Here is a 21471-nt window from a genome sequence, read left to right as displayed (position 1 = left end):
AAGTATTTGAAAGAATAGTATGGGAGAGGTAACTTTCTGAATTCACTACTGTTGAGGGACAACTGCTCCCAGTCAAGGAAAAGTCCAACACACAGCACCAGTAAAACTCAATTTCCAATTTTACACTTCAGTTGTTTTTACTAAGCAAATAAATGGGAAATAAATTGAGCTTTTACCTCTCATTCATACTTGCTCTAATATTTATGCGAGGCTAAGCTCAGTATCTGATGGCCCTAGCTACGTATTCACTGTACAGATATGAAAGAAGTGCCAATCTAAAGTCAAAAATCATAAATTTTGCATTTTATTTGCTTAAATGTTCAGTAAATTTTCTACAAATTTTATCTCCTGACATTACGTTCTTTTCTACACTGCCATCTATGTATTTGTCAGGCAGAATTCTGCTCTGGCCTTAAATTTACGGGTTTAGGTGGGGCTAGAAATTGTTATAATTAAATATTTATCGTAAAAAATACAATATGTGCAATGTGTTATCGATTGTAAAGCCATCTTTGTGTTTTTCATCCCCCTCAAAATGTCCAGAGATGGTATGGAGGACGTGACCTTGGTGTCTTGGACAGTAGTCGCAGCCGCGTGCTCAGCCTTTAAGATGGCATTCAGACAGACGTGAGCTATTTGCTGATCAATATTACTGCTCAGTCGACCTGTAATGTATTCTGACCTGGGCAATTTAAGTAAGCTTAGGCCAGTGATTCTTTGATCTGCAAAAATCAATGCGGCTTTCTTCGAAGGTTTGAACTCCGCTTGTGCTATTAGGAGACGACGCCTGAGGGGCTGCAGAGGCATGTTGATATCACGGAGGTCACCGCCTCATAGTCTGCAGGCGAGAGGTGATTGGTCATATTGACATGAGCTGGGAGAGGATAGATACACACAGCAAAAGCCAACAAACAAAGGTAGACCAATCACACGCAGTTGCCATGGCTGAAGAGAAGAAGCTCATTTAGCTGCTGAGCCCCTCATCTTTTATTAGGCCGAATCACTGACACTCACTATTTATTCTCTCTACCTGTCTTTTTACTTTAGCTTTTCATTCTATTATCTGGATGTAGTGAGAGGAGAGCAGAGTGATAATGAGGACGGAGTGTGTCGGAGATGAGAGCAGATGATGATGGGAGGTAATTTGAGGTCAAGGGAATATGGACATGAAAGTGAAGTGGGGGGGGGGTTAAGGAAGGAGGATATGAGGCAATAAAAGGGCTAGTTAAGCAAGTCAATGTAGATTAAACAGGAGCAAAGAAACCAGTGAAAGAATTTTTACTCTCTACCCTCTCCATCATTAAAACTACGTGCTAGCTTGAGCACAGACAGTGACTGGACTGTTGGTTCTCTCGCTGGGTTTCATGCTCCAGTGAGCCGACCAGCTTCCAGCCTCCCCTCCAGTAAGAAACACAGAAAAGGCTTTTTGTCTCCAGTGTCCTCAGTGAGAGGTCGTTGTGAATGTCCCTAATCACTGACGCTTTCTACTTATTGTTACGCTGGTCTCTTTTCAAAATATGTCATTTCATCCCAGTCATTCTGTGGGGGGGGGGTTGTTTTTAACGAGGTCACTGTGTTCTAAAAACTTGCCTGAAAGTTCTGCAAAATTTCAGCATCTTCGAAGAAGTTGATTCAACAAAACATCTGATTTGATGTGCAGTTGCAAAAGCCAAAATTTAAATTCCGCTAGGAGATGTTTTGTTTTTGCATCTTTTATGACTTGTTTCTGAATTAAAGCACTCAAAGGTGGAACGGTTTACATAAACACACAAGTATAAATATTTAAATTGCAAGGAATCAGGTTGTTATTTGCAGTGTAATTGTTGTAGTGGAGATACAGCAGGCCACAGAGCGGAATGGCTTTGAGGAGGCACAGCTCCGTTAACCGTATGTGTGGCGTCTAATCCGTTAATCAAGCCTGTTCAGTCTGGGCTAACGGGACTGCTAACAGGATTAGCGCATTGATCGGCGCGCACACACACACACACACACACACACACACACACACACACACACACACACACACAGAAGACACACACAGAAGACACAAATGCTCCAGCTGTCTGCTGGATGCAAACAGTGCCCCAAATCACTTCATACCACGGTAATAAAATCAGGACCAGAGGGTAAGTATCCCTCTCTGGACATAAGCTGCTCAGTGACACCACTTAGACGCTAAGCAGTGAGCACACCGAAACATGGAACATATATAAAGTCATGTCATATATCTGAATGTATTTTCAGACAGTCTAAATGATTCTTCGTTGTGCATAATTTTATAATTTTACATCGACCACAACATGAGGATGATTCCTAGAGTTAGATAAAGTACTCTGCTGCATGAGGAAAGGGGGGATTTAAAGTCAGTGATGTTCATTCACCCTGAATGTAGAACTCTGAAAATGTAGTTGGGGAATTTCTGAAATCACAGTAAATATCTTACTGACTTCACTTCCAAACAGCATCTTGCGTTTAATGAAAATGTTTATATCTCACCATATACTCTATCGCCTAAATGAAAATGCACAGAAACACATTCTCGCACAGCTTAAACCTTCAAGTTCCATATAATGAAGATCCACTTTTATTGTGTTTTGTGTGCTTTAAAACCTTGGAGGGGTAAAATATAACCTGGAAAAATGAAGAGGCAAATTTCTGCCATTCCTCAAGCTTCCCTAATATACACAGCCTCCCAACTTTACAAGCCTCTGAGATTTTTAGTACATAGAAACTGGGTAACCATTAGTCATCTACTTTAGATAAAAATGTACTTTCTAGAGCTGCCTCTGCTGTAAAATGTCTCGGCCACGAGCAAAACACACCAAATGTTCTAGTGTTGATTGCAAGAGCGAACGTAATACTGGATACTGTGTTGTTGTGTTATTGTGCTCACATATACTGTATTTTAATAGAGCCAAATTCCCTGTAGAGCTGTTCTCATTTCCATATTTTTCAGTTTCTGTTGTCAGACAATAGTAGCTGAAATGGAGCCCTTTAAGACTACATGCTAACCTGCAGTGACTTTTTAGCCATTAGCTGCCGCTCTGCACCTCTAAACTACTGATTTTATGATTACTATGTTGTCTGACAAACTCTCCAGTTACAAGTTCACTGCAGTGCCGTGCATTCCGCAGTATTTCCATATAAAATGAGCACTCAGAGAGAAAGATTAAAGCGATAGAAAGTCCTGGTCTCTGCTGCCGTACGGTCATTGGTTTTGCTCCATGTCGTCAATCACGGATGCAGAGAGAGTCGGTAGCACTTTATAATAACTATACACTATTAAGCATTAGTTAAGCATTGGTTAAGCATAATTTCAGCATTAGTTAATCCTTAAATCCTCATGAACTCATCATGAATTCACCATTAGTAATGCATTACAAAGCATTAGTAAAGACAGTTTTAAATGTTCAACCAACACATTATTAAGCATTAGTTAAACATTAGTAAAGTGCTTAATTCATCGTTAACTCATCATTTGTAACTAATTAGTTATACGTGCATAATTAATCATGAATTCATGATCTGTATGACATTTATTATGCATTACTAAGCACTTAATAAATCCGGTTAAAAATGTTTTGTTGCTCATTGATAATCTCAGATGTTAATACTTTATAAAGGGTTAGCAACTGTGTTAGTATATGATTTACAAACACATATTCATCCTCAATGAATAACTTAATGCGGTTACTACTCATTAGTTAAGTATATTCCGTGAGCCCATCTAAAGTGAGGACTATCTATGCTATATAAAGCATTTATAAAGGACACAGAAGCAAAGATATACAAAGTGTCAGTTTTATTGGTCCCAAACAATACAAGCTCTTTTAAATACACACTTTAAACAAATGCAATCTATAAAATTTCAAGTAAACTTGACAAACATCTTCAAATAACAGTCTGTGATCGTATAAAATAGAAAAATAAAATACAAGCTCTTTTAAATACACACTTTGCAATCCTTAACATTTCAAGTAAACTGGTGAACACACACACACCAGAGGTAAGTGGCTGCCTGATTCTGGGATTCCGCCAGTGCATTTCAATGGTGTGCCCTTGAAGTGCACAAAGTGCTTTACAGTAAAACAAATATACCGTTTTCAAATATTGCAAGATAACACTAGATAATTTCTGCAACCTGTTTGCCTCTACGATCAGCTGCCATCTCCCCAGCGTGATATGGCTCTCTCTCCGACTTCCGCATTTCAGAAAAATTAAAAAAAAAACGCGCGGTCTCGCTCTCCAGAACCGCGGAGGAGGCTGGGACTTGTAGGACTCTGGGACGTGTAGGACGCTACTGCGCATGCTCTTACCGTCAAAAATGCTAGTGCGCATTCTCCAAAATCCCAGAGTCCCAGAGTCCTACAAGTCCCAGCCTCCTCCGCGGTTCTGGAGACCGCGCGGGTTTTTTTTTAATTTTTCTGAAATGCGGAAGTCGGAGAGAGAGCCATATCACGCTGGGGAGATGGCAGCTGATCGTAGAGGCAAACAGGTTGCAGAAATTATCTAGTGTTATCTTGCAATATTTGAAAACGGTATATTTGTTTTACTGTAAAGCACTTTGTGCACTTCAAGGGCACACCATTGAAATGCACTGGCGGAATCCCAGAATCAGGCAGCCACTTACTTCTGGTGTGTGTGCTCTGAAGAGATAGTTCACCAGTTTACTTGAAATGTTAAGGATTGCAAAGTGTGTATTTAAAAGAGCTTGTATTTTATTTTTCTATTTTATACGATCACAGACTGTTGTTATTTGAAGATGTTTGTCAAGTTTACTTGAAATTTTATAGATTGCATTTGTTTAAAGTGTGTATTTAAAAGAGCTTGTATTGTTTGGGACCAATAAAACTGACACTTTGTATATCTTTGCTTCTGTGTCCTTTATAAATGCTTTATATAGCATAGATAGTCCTCACTTTAGATGGGCTCACGGAATATACTTAACTGAGTAGTAACCGCATTAAGTTATTCATTGAGGATGAATGTGTTTGTAAATCATATACTAACACAGTTGCTAACCCTTTATAAAGTATTAACATCTGAGATTATCAATGAGCAACAAAACATTTTTAACCGGATTTATTAAGTGCTTAGTAATGCATAATAAATGTCATACAGATCATGAATTCATGATTAATTATGCACGTATAACTAATTAGTTACAAATGATGAGTTAACGATGAATTAAGCACTTTACTAATGTTTAACTAATGCTTAATAATGTGTTGGTTGAACATTTAAAACTGTCTTTACTAATGCTTTGTAATGCATTACTAATGGTGAATTCATGATGAGTTCATGAGGATTTAAGGATTAACTAATGCTGAAATTATGCTTAACCAATGCTTAACTAATGCTTAATAGTGTATAGTTATTATAAAGTGCTACCAGAGAGTCTTCTTCCTGAAAGGGGCATGGACAACAGATACAAGCCTGAGCTGATAAACCAAAAGCCTTTCTGGGGATGTGATACTTTCACTAATTTGCCAAAAAGAACAATATTGAACCTTAAAAGAATACATCTCAAATCCATCCCACAACCATTATCCTGGTGCCCCAGTTGTTTTCTACAGTACCAAATATGTATCAACAAACACTGTTTACTCTTGTTTGAGCAATGGTGGCTAAACCCAACAGTCCACAGCTATTGTAGAAAATTCACCATTTACTAAAAAAAACAGGCAAAATTACATGTTTTGACCAGTTTCTAAATATTTAGTTTTCCACTAAGAACCAACTGGCATGCAGAGAAACCAGATAGGGAAGTGAGAAATAAATGTGAGGTGGACATGGTCTTTTCAAAATAAAATGATGCCAGACTTATTCTGTTGTCAGCATCCATTAAATGTTTGCTCCACCCGCACAGACAGGGAGATGCTGTCTTTCTGTCCAGTTGTCGATGCTTCAGCGTGCTATTGGAACAGTACTTACAAGTGTTACCTTATCAAGGTTATATCATCCGAACTCTCTGAGCTGATTTGAATAGAGTTTAGCTTAAATGAACGTGTAATGAGTGTGACCGCAATACACGGGGACAGAGGAAGCAGGTACAAAGGAGTGTATGCTGTGGTAGCTCAGCGGTTCTCCTCTCAGTATATACAGATGCTATGAATATAATTTAAATGCAAATGAAGCGATGTTGCAGTCAAACATCACAGAGAGAGTGAGAGTATGTTTTAACAATAATGGCTGGGTTGCATTCAAATTCTCATCCATTCAGAGATAACAATATAATCTTCTTCCTGAGGCTCTGAAACAGCTGTTTGGGCTGCTGGTGTGTGTGAGTACACATCCACGTGCATGTGGATTTTTTTTTCTTCTTTTTTGGATGAGTGTGTGTGGGTGACTGCTGCTGCAGCTCTGTGTTGCTATGGTGACAGTTGAACTTGAGGTTGAGGCTGCTACTGTATTTGAAGTAGATGCTGTTGCATAAGGTAAAGTGTAACAGACACATACAGAGATTCTCACCATGGAAGGCAATTACTGTGCTCTTTCTGAAGTGTTTGACTGTGTGTGTGTTTGTGTGTGATGAAACAGCAACATGATGACCGGTGTCACGCTACTGGCCCTCGGGAGACAGGCAGGAGGCTGAATATTTCATAACCTTTTCTATATAGTAAAAGGAAAGAAGTCCATCAGCCAGGTCTTAGTTCTAGAGTCGCAGTCAAAAGATTTTTTTTTTCTTTTAACGCGCCAATGAATTAAAAGCCAAGGAAAAGCAGCGAATTGACACAGTAAAGATGCTGCAACTAGAAACGCTTTGGTAAATGTTCTTAAAGTCCTTCTCTATTCACTGACTTAACATCTAAGAATCCACCGCTGTGCATCAAACTTACATGTATGTTTTTTCACTAAAATAAAATCTTCCTACATTAAAATAACTTAGATGCAACTTCACATCATTGCTACAAAGTCCCTGCCTCTCTCTGCACTCACCCTTCTCACCTCACTGCAGCTTAAGCACACCAGCTTACCTACAGCTCAAACTACTCTATGCCACACAATCGCAAGTTGTAATATTGTAGTAAATCAGCCATACACATAAGTATAAGGGTACAGAAAGATCCACACAAGATTGGCTCCTGAAGTTTGTTGCATGTTAAAAAAAGACAAAAAAAATCATAAAATGATAAAAGAAAAATGTGAATTTAACAAGAGGTGAGTCTTTAAAACATGGCAGTTTATTGATATTGATAAAACTGTAGTGGCTGCTAAATTGTTAATTGAATCATAGATTAGTAGAGTCGTGTTTCCGCCTTATCATAATGAACATAATGCACCAAATTCAGTGCCAATGTTAATCTTGAGCACAAAGACGGACTGCGATGGAGGCTAGATGCTGCTGTGGTGCTGCTTACATCGTGTGTTCATGAAGGCCAGTGTGTGAGGTCTGCAAAAAGAAGGAGAATAGGAGAGGAAAGATGAGTGAGTAAAATTAGTGGTGGGAGCATGATGCAGTCATAATATGCCAATTTGTTCCACTACCCGCTAGTCCCAGCTCTGCTCTCTGCCTCCCTTTGATCTGTCTAATTTTAACAATTAAAATACATGCAGTTTCAATGCGGTGAAGAACAGTGTGGTTTAACCCTCCGTTGGCGACTATTTTTAACATATCACTACACAAACAGCGCTTTTCTTCATTTATTTTCTGAGTGTTTAACTCACTTGCTGAATTTTATGAGTTGTTTACATGCGATTTGCATATGTGCTTCATTCAGTATGCACGGGAAATGGTTTATTTATGTTCTTTGATTGTTTAGGACGGTGCACGCATACATAGCATCCTACACCACTGTTTCTGCAGCAGATGTGGAGGAGTAATTGGTGCAAGAGATTTTACGTTGCGCTGACTCAAAGCATGGCTGCTGGGAGAATCATTAGACTGACAGCAAGACCTCGCGTTGAGTCTAATTACCACCCTCTGCCCTGAGGACGCACACCAACACATCCGCATTCTCTCACGCTCTTACATACCTTTAATGGAATACCTCCAGAGGCAGCTCTATAAAACCAGCCAGAAGTTTGTTGTACACTGAAGCCTGGTGCCAGAAGGTGCAAACAACATCCCTCAGAAGGCTGCCATGTTCCAGCCGTGTCTTTAGAAAAGCCAGTAACTGGCACAGTCAGTGGACGCCTGGTGACCAGAGAAAGAATAGATGCTTTCATTGGAGTCCAACTGTGTGTTTTTGTCTCTGTTGGTGCCTGTGTAATGAGCGCCTGGGGAAAATCAATACACAATTACAAACTTACCACAATCTCTTATTATTGAATTTGCATTTCACAGGTGTCAGACCAAAATCTCTCAGTAAACTCTGTGACAATGATTCATCAAAAAAAAGTAAATCTGACAATACTTCAAAGGAATAGTTGCAGTTGAGAATCTGCTTTTTTTTTTTTTTTTTTTGCTTTCTTGATGCGTGTTAGATGAGAAGATGGATACGTTCTCATGAATGCATTAAATATTGAGCTGGAGTCGGGAGGTGATTAGCTGGAAGACTAGAAGCAGTAGAACAGCTGGTCTGTCTGTTCAAAGATAACAACATCCACCTACCAACACCTTTACAGCTAATTAATGAACATGTGCATCTTGTTTGTTTAGTTGGTGTAACAACTGAAATGTGAAATATAACATGTAGTGGTTTTAGGGACTGTTTCTGCTCATTAGGCATAACTAACCACCTCTGAGTCAAGTTTGAAGTCATTTTTAAGGTAATTTAATAGAAAGCTGTTGAAATTGGTCACTTTCTTAAAGAATAGTTTGCAGTTTTAGTAAATGTGCAATGTTCAAGGTGTTGGATAACCCCAGACCTGTGTATTGAAGTCCTATTTCTTTTTCTAAAGCTCCGGGATTTTACCAGGTCATAATTTCAGAATTGTTTTTGGCTTCAAGTCAAACATCAATCATGTCTCAAATCCTCATTTTTGTTCCCGAAGCTTGATAGGAGTCCAACTCCAGTCTACTAAATATTTGATGCTGCCTTCGGGGGATATTAATTTCTTGCTAATTTAAATGAAAGAAAAGAGCAGAGTAGTAAATTACACTAGCAGCAACAATTACTTTAATCAGTTTTCAATGTCTGTCTCTCTGTCAGTGTGTCTCTTTTATGTCATATTAAGTGTATGTGTGCACATTACAGGAATGTTTTACACTCTATGATCTTGTTCATGTAAACACACCAAACAGCTTCAACAGAGGCGTTCAAGTTATGTCGGTTATGTAATAACAATAATGACGTGTGTGCTCAGGGGCATTTAATATCATTATGCACTCATTAGTACATTCCTGAGTGCTCTCTGTGCTTTCTGATGTTTTTCTCTGTGATGCTCTTCTCTGGATGGCAGTATTATGCTCCATTTAAGGTGCATGAAGATGAGGATAACAATCTGCTACTTTTGCATTGTTTTTTGCAAATGCCAATGCAATCTAGTTATTATCCCGTCTGAAAGCCTTTGAACTCTTATTCTCTAGAAAAGCTAAATTGTTTAAATGAAAATGAGTCATCAATTTTTGCCAGCAAAGTAGTTTTTTTAACCAGTTTTTCATTTGTATTTACAGACATGAGACCCCCTGAACTTTTTTAATGTGGAGCTCCATCAGAAATCCAGAGCTCAAGGTGTCTGTCCAAAACCCAACAATAGGAAATCTAACCTGATAGAAAACTGGCCAAAGCAACAAATCATCACAATTCAGAAGCTAGAAGTAGACAATGTTTTGCATTATTGCTTGATAAACAACTTCAATAATTAATTTTCTGTGCATCGACCAAATAATGATTGTTGTGCACAGTACATGCAAACTCCTGTGCTCATCATTAAGTTTTATTTCCTTATATTTGTGTGTTTATCCAGGTATTGAAGATCAGTCTGATCGGACACAGAAAACGGATCCTTGCCTCATTGGGGGACCGGCTACACGAAGACATCCCACAGAAACCTCCACGGGCCATCTCCTTAAGGGTGAGTGAGTCTCATCCTGAGAAACATCTGAACCAACATGGATCCAAATTATAACGACTTCATCAGACAGAGGAGGAAGACAGCAGTCCCTTCCCAGATGGCTGTGTATTTCTCTGGGGGATATACTGTAAAATCTCTGATTCTGCTACCAACAAACCGATAATCCAAATCTCTGAGGCAGGCACAAAATGGCCGAACCACAGCAGCTTCCTCCACGCTGGCTTGTCCTGGATACTAATCACGAGCAGCTGGTTTTATGTCTAACCCATCACCTATGCTCTGAGAATTGCAGTTATGTAATAGAATATCCAGAAGCCAATTACATTATGCAGAAATACCTCATGGGTAACAGTGCAACATTATTTAAGACTTCACCTGAGGCCTGTGTTATACTTTGCACCAAAGTGAAGCAGGGGACAGTCTACCTCACATTTCCTGTCATCATCAATAAATCAGTCAGTTGTGTTTTGTTTAACTGTCAATAAAATGTCACAAAATACTATAAGGATGCTCCTTGCAACTTCTCAATATATGCGGTATTTATTTTAGCCAAGACTTAAACCTTCACCAGCCACAATGGCTGCGACTTAGTGTTATCTAGACACCCTGCCTACAATCTGTTGCTGCTAAATAGACAAAGAAAATCTTCAAATTCCATTTAAAAAAAAATTATGTCTAATATATGAAATATATAACATACATAAAACGGCTAAAAACTAATATTTAAGAAACTTAAACAAGCCAATAATTGTCAATTCTTTATGATCAGTGTCCATTTGATCAACGTATCTGTTCAGATCTTTAACTCTTTAAAGAAGTATCAGTGGCTTGCAATTGAAGCAGAACATATTATACTGTATGGCTCAAAATAGTGTAAAATGATGTGTTTAAGCAGCCTTGTGTGTGAGCAGAGGGCTCTGTTTACTCCGTTATGCAGTGCAAACTGGGCAGACAGCTTTGTGTGATGGACGAATGGGGAAAGGAACAGAACGGAGCTCAGGATGAGAACTGAGATGCAAAGTTGTAACGCTTCAGCCTGCTCAGCGAGAGCCTTCTCATATGCACTCGACTGAAAGTGGAAAAACCTCTCAGGAGAAATAACTTACCTCCTAGCGTGTAAGACCGTTACACCATTAAAACATATAAAAGTCCTGATTCTGTGGGGAGTTTTAGTCTCCACTCAGCTTGAAAACCTCTCAAATGAACATGATTTTCCACTTTAAACATCTAACCAGTGTTTTCACTTAAAATGACTGAGCAGGCATGGGTTCATTGTCGTGATTAAGGACACTGATGGATCTGCTGAGACCGTCTGGCTAGGGGACGGTGCTTTTCATTCTCGATTCTACTAAGCAGTTTGAGATATTAGCACTTATCAACATAGCAACACCGTGGCGTTGCACAGGGCATGCAATTGCCCTACTTACTGGACATGCAGCAGTGACAGAGCACATTATAAAATGATGAATGAAATCTCCTTTACTTCCTTCCATCGCTCCAATCTGCCCACTCCCATTTTGTACCAGGAGCCTGGGGGAAACCACACTCCTCCTCAGCTCAGCCCCTCGGTCGGCCAGGCAGCGTACACGGCGGGGGTCCCAGGCGGATCTCTGGACGTGCAGCACCTCATCATGCAGGCGGACGCCCGGCGCAGGCAGCGCAGCAATGACAACTACTTCGACGACGTGCCGCGATCCAAGCTGGAGCGACAGATGGCCCAAGTCAGCATGGTGAGGAAGGGAGGGATGAATGGAGGCAGGAAGGGGGAGAGAGGGACAGAGTATCATGAATGGTCATAATCACAGGTAGAAAGCTGGTTAAAAACCTAAAACTTAAGTATATCAAAGTGTATTCCCACAAAAAGACCAACTCTACCAATAAATGTATTGTGCTAGTAAATAATTTCATTTGTGAAACCATGCTAAGGTTTATTCCTCTGTGCCACAGAGTTCCATTGTTGTCTAGAAACAATTATCATCAGTGAGCCAACGGTTACACTGAGTGATGTGTTCATTATATCAAACAATGGGCTTTTCATGGGAACAACTCCAGACTTACTCTTTAATATCAAAATATTCTTCTTTAAATCTTCTTGCTGTAGTCAAATTATAAAAGACATGAAGAACAATCAGATTTTAGTAATATGACAAAGCTGTAATCTTGTCATTTCACAAATGTGAAGCAATAAGAAACTAATGAGCTTTAAGGCGTTATCACATTTATAATCAGGACAGGCCAGTATATCTTAATTTCTAGTGATATATTAGTAATTAGATGCTGGTCTCCAAAATAAATGAGCTGCAAGTCGAAAGTGTTCTATCTGAATTCATCGATAATATCTGCAGCAGGCAAACCATCTGACACAAGCAGCTGGCCGTGCTGTTTAGAGATCCTATCATTTTTACAAATGAACAAATACAAAATGCATGCTGGAGACTTTGTTCCATAAAATGCAAAAATATGCAAACCGTAATTAAGTGGGTGAAGAGCAACAGTCATTTGGCATGCTTTCAAAGGCAATCAGGTGCAGTCTATTGCTTTGGAGCAGAATTTTTTATGTCCAGTAGTTTGTCTGTGACGCACACAAGGTGCTTGTCATTGTAGAAAAACAGCCTCTTCATCAAGAGTTTAACTATAGAGTTCAGAATAAACTAGATACGCCTTTCCAAATGAGCAGCTCATCTCTCCAGGTACTTTCAATCTCATTCAAAATGCAAAATTAGAACTTTATCGCTGAATCAACAACAGCACAATGATTTAAATACAGACATGCACACACTTAAATGTGTGTACACATCTGAGGCAGCAGCTGTGGGCTGATTCGGGATGATTAGGGTCTTTTTGTGTCTCGGTATGAATCACATAGCTCATCAGTGCAAACTAACACACTTACAGTTACATTGCTGAATCTCTGAAGTGTGTGTGCGTCACAGTGTATCTCCCCTTTTTCCACACTGAGTCGACTTGGCAAGAATAGAAGAAAAGATCTTTAATTTGTGTCATTTCGCTGTTTGCTGACGATCACAGTGCTTCTATGACTGGTTGACTCAAATGTTTCTTGCTCCAGCTCTGCCTTCACTTCTTTCTAGACACATTTTTGGTCCTTAAACACACTAAAAACCTTTAATGAATAAAAAAATTCAACCCCCACAGCAGGGTTTAATTGCGTGTGAAAGGTAGTGAACATAGATTTGGTTGTGGCTGTTTGCAAAGATTCATCCCCAAGCTGTTTGTCCAGCATCTTTGCATCTGAGTGGAAGATCTCACCTCCAACACAGTCAGATGTGAACACATAATAATGCAGTGTTTGGCACAGGATGTGTGAATATCTCCTCAGGCAAAAATCATCTGGTTTCATTTACAAAAGAGGGAAAGACCAAAAAAACAAGCTTGTTATCCAGACATCTGAGAAGTATGCAGATTAGATTTAGGTATTTCCTTTGTTTAAAGAGGTGAAAGATCACTGTGTGAAAAAGTGGTGAGCAGCAGCGGCAAAGACTCTTTAGCTGAGCTGAAGAATGGGAACATGCAGCAGCCGAAAATAATTCATCCAAGTTTAATTTCCTCTTGGATGTTCTCCAACGCATGTCCTTCTGAAGGCGTGCTCATGTTCAGTCAGGAAAGCCGTTACATAATGATCTTACACACATTTATCAAGTCACCATGGGACATGCAACACAAGCCTTGATGTCATGCCTCATCCTCTAGTCTTGTGTGATCTTGCTTGAGTCCTGACATGCCGTTTGTTGTCGTTTCAGGCAGGCGAATGGTGCGAGCCAATCACGTTGCGTCCACCCAATGAGGCCACTTCGTCCACCCCGGTGCAGTACTGGCAACATCACCCCGAGAAGCTCATCTTTCAGTCTTGTGACTATGAAGCCTATGTGAGTTCAACTCCTTGACTTCACCGTTGTGTTTTTGAGCATTTACAGTTTAAGACTGTGCTCATCTAAAATGCACTGACTTGTATAGATGTTCTTGCCCTCATAATTAGCAGCCCAAAACCTAAAGAGATCAGTTCATTAATATAATTTCCTGCTTATTGATTTGTGGATTAATTGATTATTTCAGCTCTATTTGAATGTAATAATATTAAAGGTCAATGACCCTCAACTTTGCCTCTCAGCTAGTTCTGCACTCAAGTTATTCTCAGTACTTTGGTAAATTTAGACCTTTGCCCGTTACATAAAGGATGTTACATATCTATGTTACCATGGATACAGCTTTGCACCTCTGATGGATTACATGCTGAACATCCCGACTGAAATGATTATTTACTTGGAACACTGCAGAAAGCAATTTAAGATGCCATCGGTTCTCAGAAACATTGAGCGAGAATAGAACTTGGCATCTTAGAAGTACATGTTCTGATTGGTTGGGAGTCACTGTAGCGAGGACATGGGGCAAATATGAGCTAGATTATTATGTGAGAGCCGCAGAAACAGAGGGAGAAGATAGCTGGAGAGAGTTTGAACAAATACAAGAGAAATCAAATCTGATGCTGATATCAAATATGAATGAAAGCAAGGAAAAATGAGAGAGAGGCAGTGAATAAGAGAGAAGTTTCCCTAGAGCGTGCCTTTCTTCAGTCAAAAATCTCCTCGTCTTCCTTTTGATGCCTTTAGAAGATTGATAGTGGCAGCGTGGACCATTAGGCATCTGACAGTTGTACGACACAGGCAAGGTGTCTGGGCAAATGGGAGGGACGCACAACGGCTGGGCCGCCGGGGAAAATGATGTGGAGCTTTCATGGAGCCATTTTTGATAACAGCTCCAACGCTGTCTGTCCCAGGACAACCGGCTCCAGAAAGTGAGATAAATAACTGAGAGTCTCAACAGAGCGGCAGGCAGAGCGCTCAGTGTGAATACTGGCGAGGTGACGGGAGCTGGAGAGTGAATAAGAATAAATCAGATGGATAAGACAGTGATGAGAGGGTGAGCGGAAACAGAGGAGTGCATTGTGTTTGTTTTAATAGAGAAAGAGGCAGAGTGAAAAGCCGGGCCAGGATGAAGGATGCATCAGCACCGTCCTCATTTTCATCTCGAGCTCTAAATAAACAAAACCGTCTCCTCTGCAAATACCATCTTAACTTTATTATGTCAGCTTTACAACCAGAGCTCGAAAATATTATCTAAAGTTATTACAAATCCATTTCCCATAAAACCCTGCAGACAATCTGACATCATTACCGCTAATGTTATTTCAGCACTGACTCTGTGTTCTCCGTCTTATTAATTTAAAAGCTTCTGAAGATGCATCAAATATAGAAAATATCAGAGTTGTAGCAGTCACACTTTAAAGTTCTTTTCCTTCATGATAAGTGTAGCTTGTGTTTCATTTATAATTGATATTAGCCTTTAGCTAGATTGACTCATGTATTTTGTGATCATGACAACTGACGCAAACTGAAAGATAAGAGCAGTTAGTGACATTGCTTTTGGGTGACATTGTGCGCTGGTCAGTCCACTACCTCAGCAACTACTTCATTATTCTGACATGACATTTTATTCAGAGGTTTGTGGTCTTGAGAAGATGCATCCTAATGACTTTGATCATCGTGTGACTTTTCCTCTAGAACCAACATGACATTTACATTTGTGGTTTTGAGTTCAACCACTATTGATCCAATTGCCATCAAAAAACAAAAAAAACATTTGTGTGCATGAGTCGTCATCACTTCGATGAGTACTTACTAATTTCATCCAGCATCATTGTCAGGTTAAATTTCTATTTTGTGGTGAAATACCTGCAGAACTAATGACACAGCCTAACCATAGCCTTACAGAGCCGTTAGCATTGCTGCAGAGTTTTAGGTCTTATGTTACCTTGAATTTTAGTTGAAACTAATAAGTCTTGTTTTTGTGTACACAAACCGCTGCTGCCAAAGAGGCATGGTATACAAGACAGCAGCTGGTCCTGTGTGCAACCGTAATGCAATTTCCAGGATAACTGCCAGCAACCCTGCCATAACAGCGATTTAACGTTGTTAGCTTGAGTCAAGACAAAGTAGTAATATGCCCAGACGACCTCCTCCTGATCTGCCAAGGACCAGACTCCCCAGCTTAAAATATGACTGAGTGTAAGGCCCGCCGTGACATAAAAAGCAACTCATCACGTAAAGCAACTTGTCCAAAATGTTCTTTTGCCGTTGTGATCAAACGTATCGCTGCTCACACGTATGATAAATCACATGAGGTCGGTACTTTGGTTGTTGATTTTGGCATCTTTTATTGTAGAGTTAAACAGATGAGAGTGAAGAAGCTGTAAATATTTCTCTTGTAATTCCCTAAAAGCTTTGTTGGGGTCCCACTTTAGGGAATAAGGTCCTTTCCATAAGCTGCACAGGAACTACAAGGGTGGGGAATGTTGCACCCATTAAGAGCTCTAATGTCTACATAAACATTGTCCTGTAAAACACTGCCACCATTAGTGGCATCTTTATTAAATCTGATACTACATGTGCAAAATGACTGACCACAAAGTCGTGACCAGACAGGAGGATCTGCCAAGCAGCAGCGTTAATGTGCCTCCGGGAGCCTGTCAAGGTTGATGTAATCACTGCCATGTGTGCCTGTGTGCTTTTATTGAAAGCCTTGTTAGCACAGCTGTGAAAACAGCAACAAAATAAAAACAAAAACATTAAGACAATACAAATAGCTCCTCTATATTAAAACTGATATTTTCAAAAGCCACTTTTCTTGTGTAAGAGTTTGCATTTTGTTGTTTTATTCAATGCGGGAAGGCCACCACTTAGTGCATTCTACGTTGTCATTGGCAAGCACTATATTAGGTGACAGTGCAGGGGTTTAGGGCAGGCGTGAGGTGGCACAAATGTTTACATGAATGCTGCTTTAATCTGCACTTTTAGCCATTCTGTATCTACTGCAGTGTAGGATCCAACAGCTTTGACTGTCATGTTAACTCTGAATACACAAAAACAATGACAAAAAAACATAGTTATTGGACATAACTCTATTTCTACAAGAACATAGGAAATGGAAAAATAGAGGTTTTATAATGTTGGCCGATGAGGAAATTTAGATTTGACAGAAGACTGCCTTCTCTCTCCTTAACTAATCAACTCCGTCCTCTCTGACTTCAACTATCCAGTGTCAAGCCCTGGCCACCTTAGGGTCACTCAAAAGTACAAACCCCTGGAGTAGGTCCAGTTCTTGTGTTTGGAACATACACAAACATTCAGGTCTCCCTCAAACGGCCCACATGTTCCTGCAGTGGAAAACAGCTCATTGTTCAAGTTTGTGATACTCCATTCTGGGCTGGTTGGTAATTATAACCTAGCCAGGGCTCACTGTGTAAACTACACAGGTCTAATGATGAAGGGAGTCATTTGGTTTAAAGCTGTCAGTCATTTGATGTCAATAAGGACACATTTGTGTGCATGAATCCTTACTGCAGTCATTCAGTGCTGGACTATTAGAAAACTAAACTTGTGACCAGTGCAAGCATACACTGTGATAGGATGGATCAAAGGAAACTGGTTGACCAGAAAAGAAGCTTCTAGAAGCAGCAATAAAGCAGCTGGACCTTGATCTGAACATGGGCAGTGCTGCTGATTGAGGCTGTGCTGTCCTCCTCAGCAGGAATTAGTTTAGCATTCAGCTGCAGCACAGCTCGCTGATCATTTGGCAGGGTGGCTCAGGCCATTTTATCATGATCAAGGCATAAAGCAGGGTCACCGCTGCTGGAAGCTATGGCAGTGAAACAGCTGCCACCAGTCAGAACCTAGACAGGAGCAGTGCTGCTTGAAACAGCGGTGTCCTATCATCCTGCCGTCACTGATGGCAGCAGGATGGACTGTTCATCATTTGAGAAGATGACTTGGACTAGTTCATCACAGTCATCCTCATCAAAACTGCAAACAGAGCTGACGGCAGGTGACTCTCCCTGCTGCTATACTGTGTCTCTATTATTTCCACTTGAGCTCATCTGGAAAGCTGAATGTAGGTGGGACGTCTTCACCAGAGAGGCCCAGTTTTATTGTAATTTTAAGAATTGGTTTCAATTTGCTACCAAACTGAACAGAATCACAGCCTAACGTCTCATCCAGTTCAGTAAGCTGAAGCTGAAAATGTCCTTCATCCAGCTCTTACGAAGGACATTTTACTGCTGTTACCAGACTTAGACATGTACAATTCTTAGGCTTTGAACAATTTTTATTTAACACTGTTTTGTATTTTATATGCAACCAGAACCTCACACTCTTTCTACCCCACATGTACTGACCCACCATCTGCTTGTCTGCATCTTTTCTGCAGTACCTGGGCTCCATGCTGGTGAAGGAGCTGAGAGGAACAGAGTCCACACAAGACGCCTGCGCCAAGATGAGGGTAAAGCACAGTCTTACACGTTTCATTTCTGATAGGAAAGCTGAGAAACATCCAACTCACGTTAGTCAGACTGACTGGATGTGGATATAAACCACCCATCGTTTCAGGTAGTTCATACCCTTCACGATTTAAAAACAACAACAACCTCCAAGCAGCACTCTACAACTCAGAAAATGTCGAGTTTTGTTATGGCTTTTGATCATGCAGTAAGGCAGTCCTTTTGGGGTTTTTTTGCTATGAATTATCCATTTTAATCACATTTCATTGCATGCAAACATTCCACCACCACGTCTACACCCAGCAGTAAAGCCACATCCCTTGCTTAGCCCAAAAAATAATAAGCCAGACCAATATGCTCTACAGAGTGGGCAGGCAGAGACAGACTAAGCCAACAACAACATCAGGGTAATTCTAGTTTATTACAACGTTTGGAACCAAAGTGTAATATCCTTTGTACTATATATGTAATCCTTTAATTGCACTGTGTCCAGATGGGCTCACTTCAGTAATATTACACTTATTATCAGACATATTGATTCATTTTTAAACAGCCTCTATGGGGTAAGGAGTCAACATGCATGCTTGTGGTTTTACTATGGAAAGTTTATTCTCCTAAAACACTCACTAGACCTTTTAATCTGGGACACAGTCTGATAGTCTGAGTGCCCTCACACTCACTTGAACTTAAACTGTAAATATAATGATGGTGGATTAAATGTATTGCGGGATTTATTTTTAATATCCCTGCCTGGGTGGCTTGATACCCCTCAATCCCCCTTTTACCTCTAATCACCTTATCTGTTCTCTCGCTGTGCATCGCTCTGCTACTCACTCTTTCCTTTTCTTCCTGTCGTTCCTTGTTTCTCTTTGGCCTTGTCTGTCTCCTACTATCCATGTCCATGTTTTACTGTAACACTGACTCCTTCACTCCTCTGGCCCTCAGTTCAACTCTCTTACTCTCATCCTGTGCTGCTGCAGTGTGAAGATAAATTTTAATATTCATGAGAACAGCCTTCAGCTCCTCTCTCCTCCTCTGTCTCTATATTTATATTGCCACATCAGAGAGCATCTTTCCTTCTTCTACACCTCTCCTTCCTTAATACGACACACCGTTGCTGCACACCAAGGCTGTAATTAAGTGCAATGAGATGCACATCATATCTGGGTTTTTATAACATTGCTAACGTGCTTTCACCCGCCCCCGTTCCCAGCTTTCCTCCTTTCATCCGTCCCTCCACAGTGGAAGTAGATGTGGATGTTTAAAATCCAACTTCACAGCCAAACCGTGCATCTGCCAGCGAAGCCGAGTAGAGCTGCCTTTGTCAGCTTTTCAGCCCCTACCTGATCCTGACAGGGTCGAACTGCAGCAGCAACGCACTGCGAGCAGGGAGGAAAGAACAGAACAAAGAAAACGGATACGGAAAGGATAGCAGGGAGTGGATTTGACAAGGAGGGAGAAAGGAAGGACGGACTGAGATAGAAATATGGAAACGGAGAGGAGGAGATGACAAGTGATGAAAGACACAAAGTGATACAGAGCAGGCAGGAAAGAGACTCATCACACAGCTTTGAATATATTAAAGCTTTTGCCAGGTAGGATGACAGCTGAGAGGAAAATGCTGACATTGCTGTAAATCACACAATTCTCCACAGCAGCGCGCTGTATAATGAGTTCAATGTAAGTATGTAATTAAAAGAAATAGCGAGAGATACAATGTAGGAGTCTGATACGGCTTATAAGCTAATAGACTTATTGAATTTGCATCGCTGCAGTCAATTGGGTTTAGAAATGTAGCTTCTAAATTGCATCACGATTGTATTCATGAGGTGCCAAACAAGCCTTGACCTCTGGAGATGATTTGAATTGATTTTGGTAATCGAGGAAGAAGTCATCAATAGATAGTTTTATTACCTAATCCATCTCATACATTGTTTTCAATATTGTTTTCCACAGACTCCATCAGATACGGTTTAAAACTAAATCTCTATCAACCAAATGGAATTTTCACTTTAATACTGCAGCTGTTTTGTGTCACCTATGTACTTGTTTCCTCAAAAGTCATTGCTGCCTCTCTCCTCTTTTTGTCTCTACTTTTTTTTGTTTTTGTGCACTCCAAGAAGTCGACGGAACAGATGAAGAAAGTGCCGACCATCGTGCTCTCCGTGTCCTACAAAGGAGTGAAGTTTATCGACGCCACAAATAAGGTAACACGCACATCCCGCTTCCTGTGACACCTACTGTAAATAACACAGGAAAGGTCAGGCTTTTGAACACGAACATGAGTGACATTTAGAGGTCGAAGTCTGCACAGTATCTCAGTGCTGATGGCTTTCTGCTCCAGCTCAGACAGCATGGAATAGACAAAACAAAGCAGCACAAAAATAACTCTCTACTCTGTCCACTAAACTATAAATGAAATATTTTTAAAAGAACATGTGCTAATGTTATTTTAAAAAGCTGTTTTGCATAGTTTATCTTCATCCCTTTTCTATTGGGGGTTTAAATGGTGGTTGTGAAGTGTATTTTAGCATTTTCAGTCTGAAAAAACAAAATCAGAAAATTCTGTCTCATGTAATAAAGCAGGATCTAATCCAACTCAAGTCAGTGTGACTCTTCTTACAGTGAGGAACATTATGGGGTTCTGGTCTAAAAAGCAGGAGATGAGAATATGCACAGCACAGAGCAGACTGAAGTAGGTCATCCACAATACAAAAAAATATACAGGGACAGATTTAGATATTAAAGTTGGTCAGTACTGATGATATAGAGGGCAGCTGGTGACGCTCAACAATTAGTTATTTCTGGTCTTGTTTGTGTCTGACAATCAATAGCCAGCCAAATAACAAAATCAACAAAGAATATTAACCACTACTAAATTCATTTGGGGGATGAGGAACAGTAAAATGTATTCACCTCTCCAGGACATTATCTGCCGTCAGTGCAGCAAATACACAAATATAGGGAGTGGATTTCTCACTCATCGTACCAAATAATCAATAGGTCTATTTTTATAAAATCAAAGGGCAAAGACAGCCCTGTACAGGATGACTAAAGTGGCATTTCACCCATTGTTAGGTAACTTGTTTTTGTTCTTCTCTCTGGTGAAATCATCTGCACTGCATTGATTTTTACTACAATATGCTCCTTTTATGTTTTAATCT

At 40.2% G+C, this 21471-nt stretch overlaps 1 protein-coding gene across 7 annotated transcripts in view; it reads left to right on the top strand.

The window, feature by feature from the left end:
* The window catches only part of anks1b (ankyrin repeat and sterile alpha motif domain containing 1B), a 291730-nt gene that overhangs the window by 258969 nt on the left and 11290 nt on the right, over nt 1–21471 (top strand). For 4 of the 7 annotated variants that reach the window (XM_051957200.1, XM_051957207.1, XM_051957216.1 and 1 more), the window contains 5 exons: nt 9853–9960; nt 11487–11690; nt 13719–13844; nt 18238–18309; nt 20428–20514. In XM_051957200.1, the coding sequence (XP_051813160.1) occupies nt 9853–9960; nt 11487–11690; nt 13719–13844; nt 18238–18309; nt 20428–20514 (597 nt within the window). The remainder of the gene's footprint in view (nt 1–9852; nt 9961–11486; nt 11691–13718; nt 13845–18237; nt 18310–20427; nt 20515–21471) is intronic. The other 3 variants (XM_051957205.1, XM_051957212.1, XM_051957203.1) reach the window with 2 other exon arrangements.

Source organism: Acanthochromis polyacanthus, chromosome 1, assembly GCF_021347895.1.
Source record: "Acanthochromis polyacanthus isolate Apoly-LR-REF ecotype Palm Island chromosome 1, KAUST_Apoly_ChrSc, whole genome shotgun sequence".
In the NCBI taxonomy this organism is placed as follows: Eukaryota; Metazoa; Chordata; class Actinopteri; family Pomacentridae; genus Acanthochromis; species Acanthochromis polyacanthus.
This window is presented reverse-complemented; position numbering and strand designations above follow the sequence as displayed.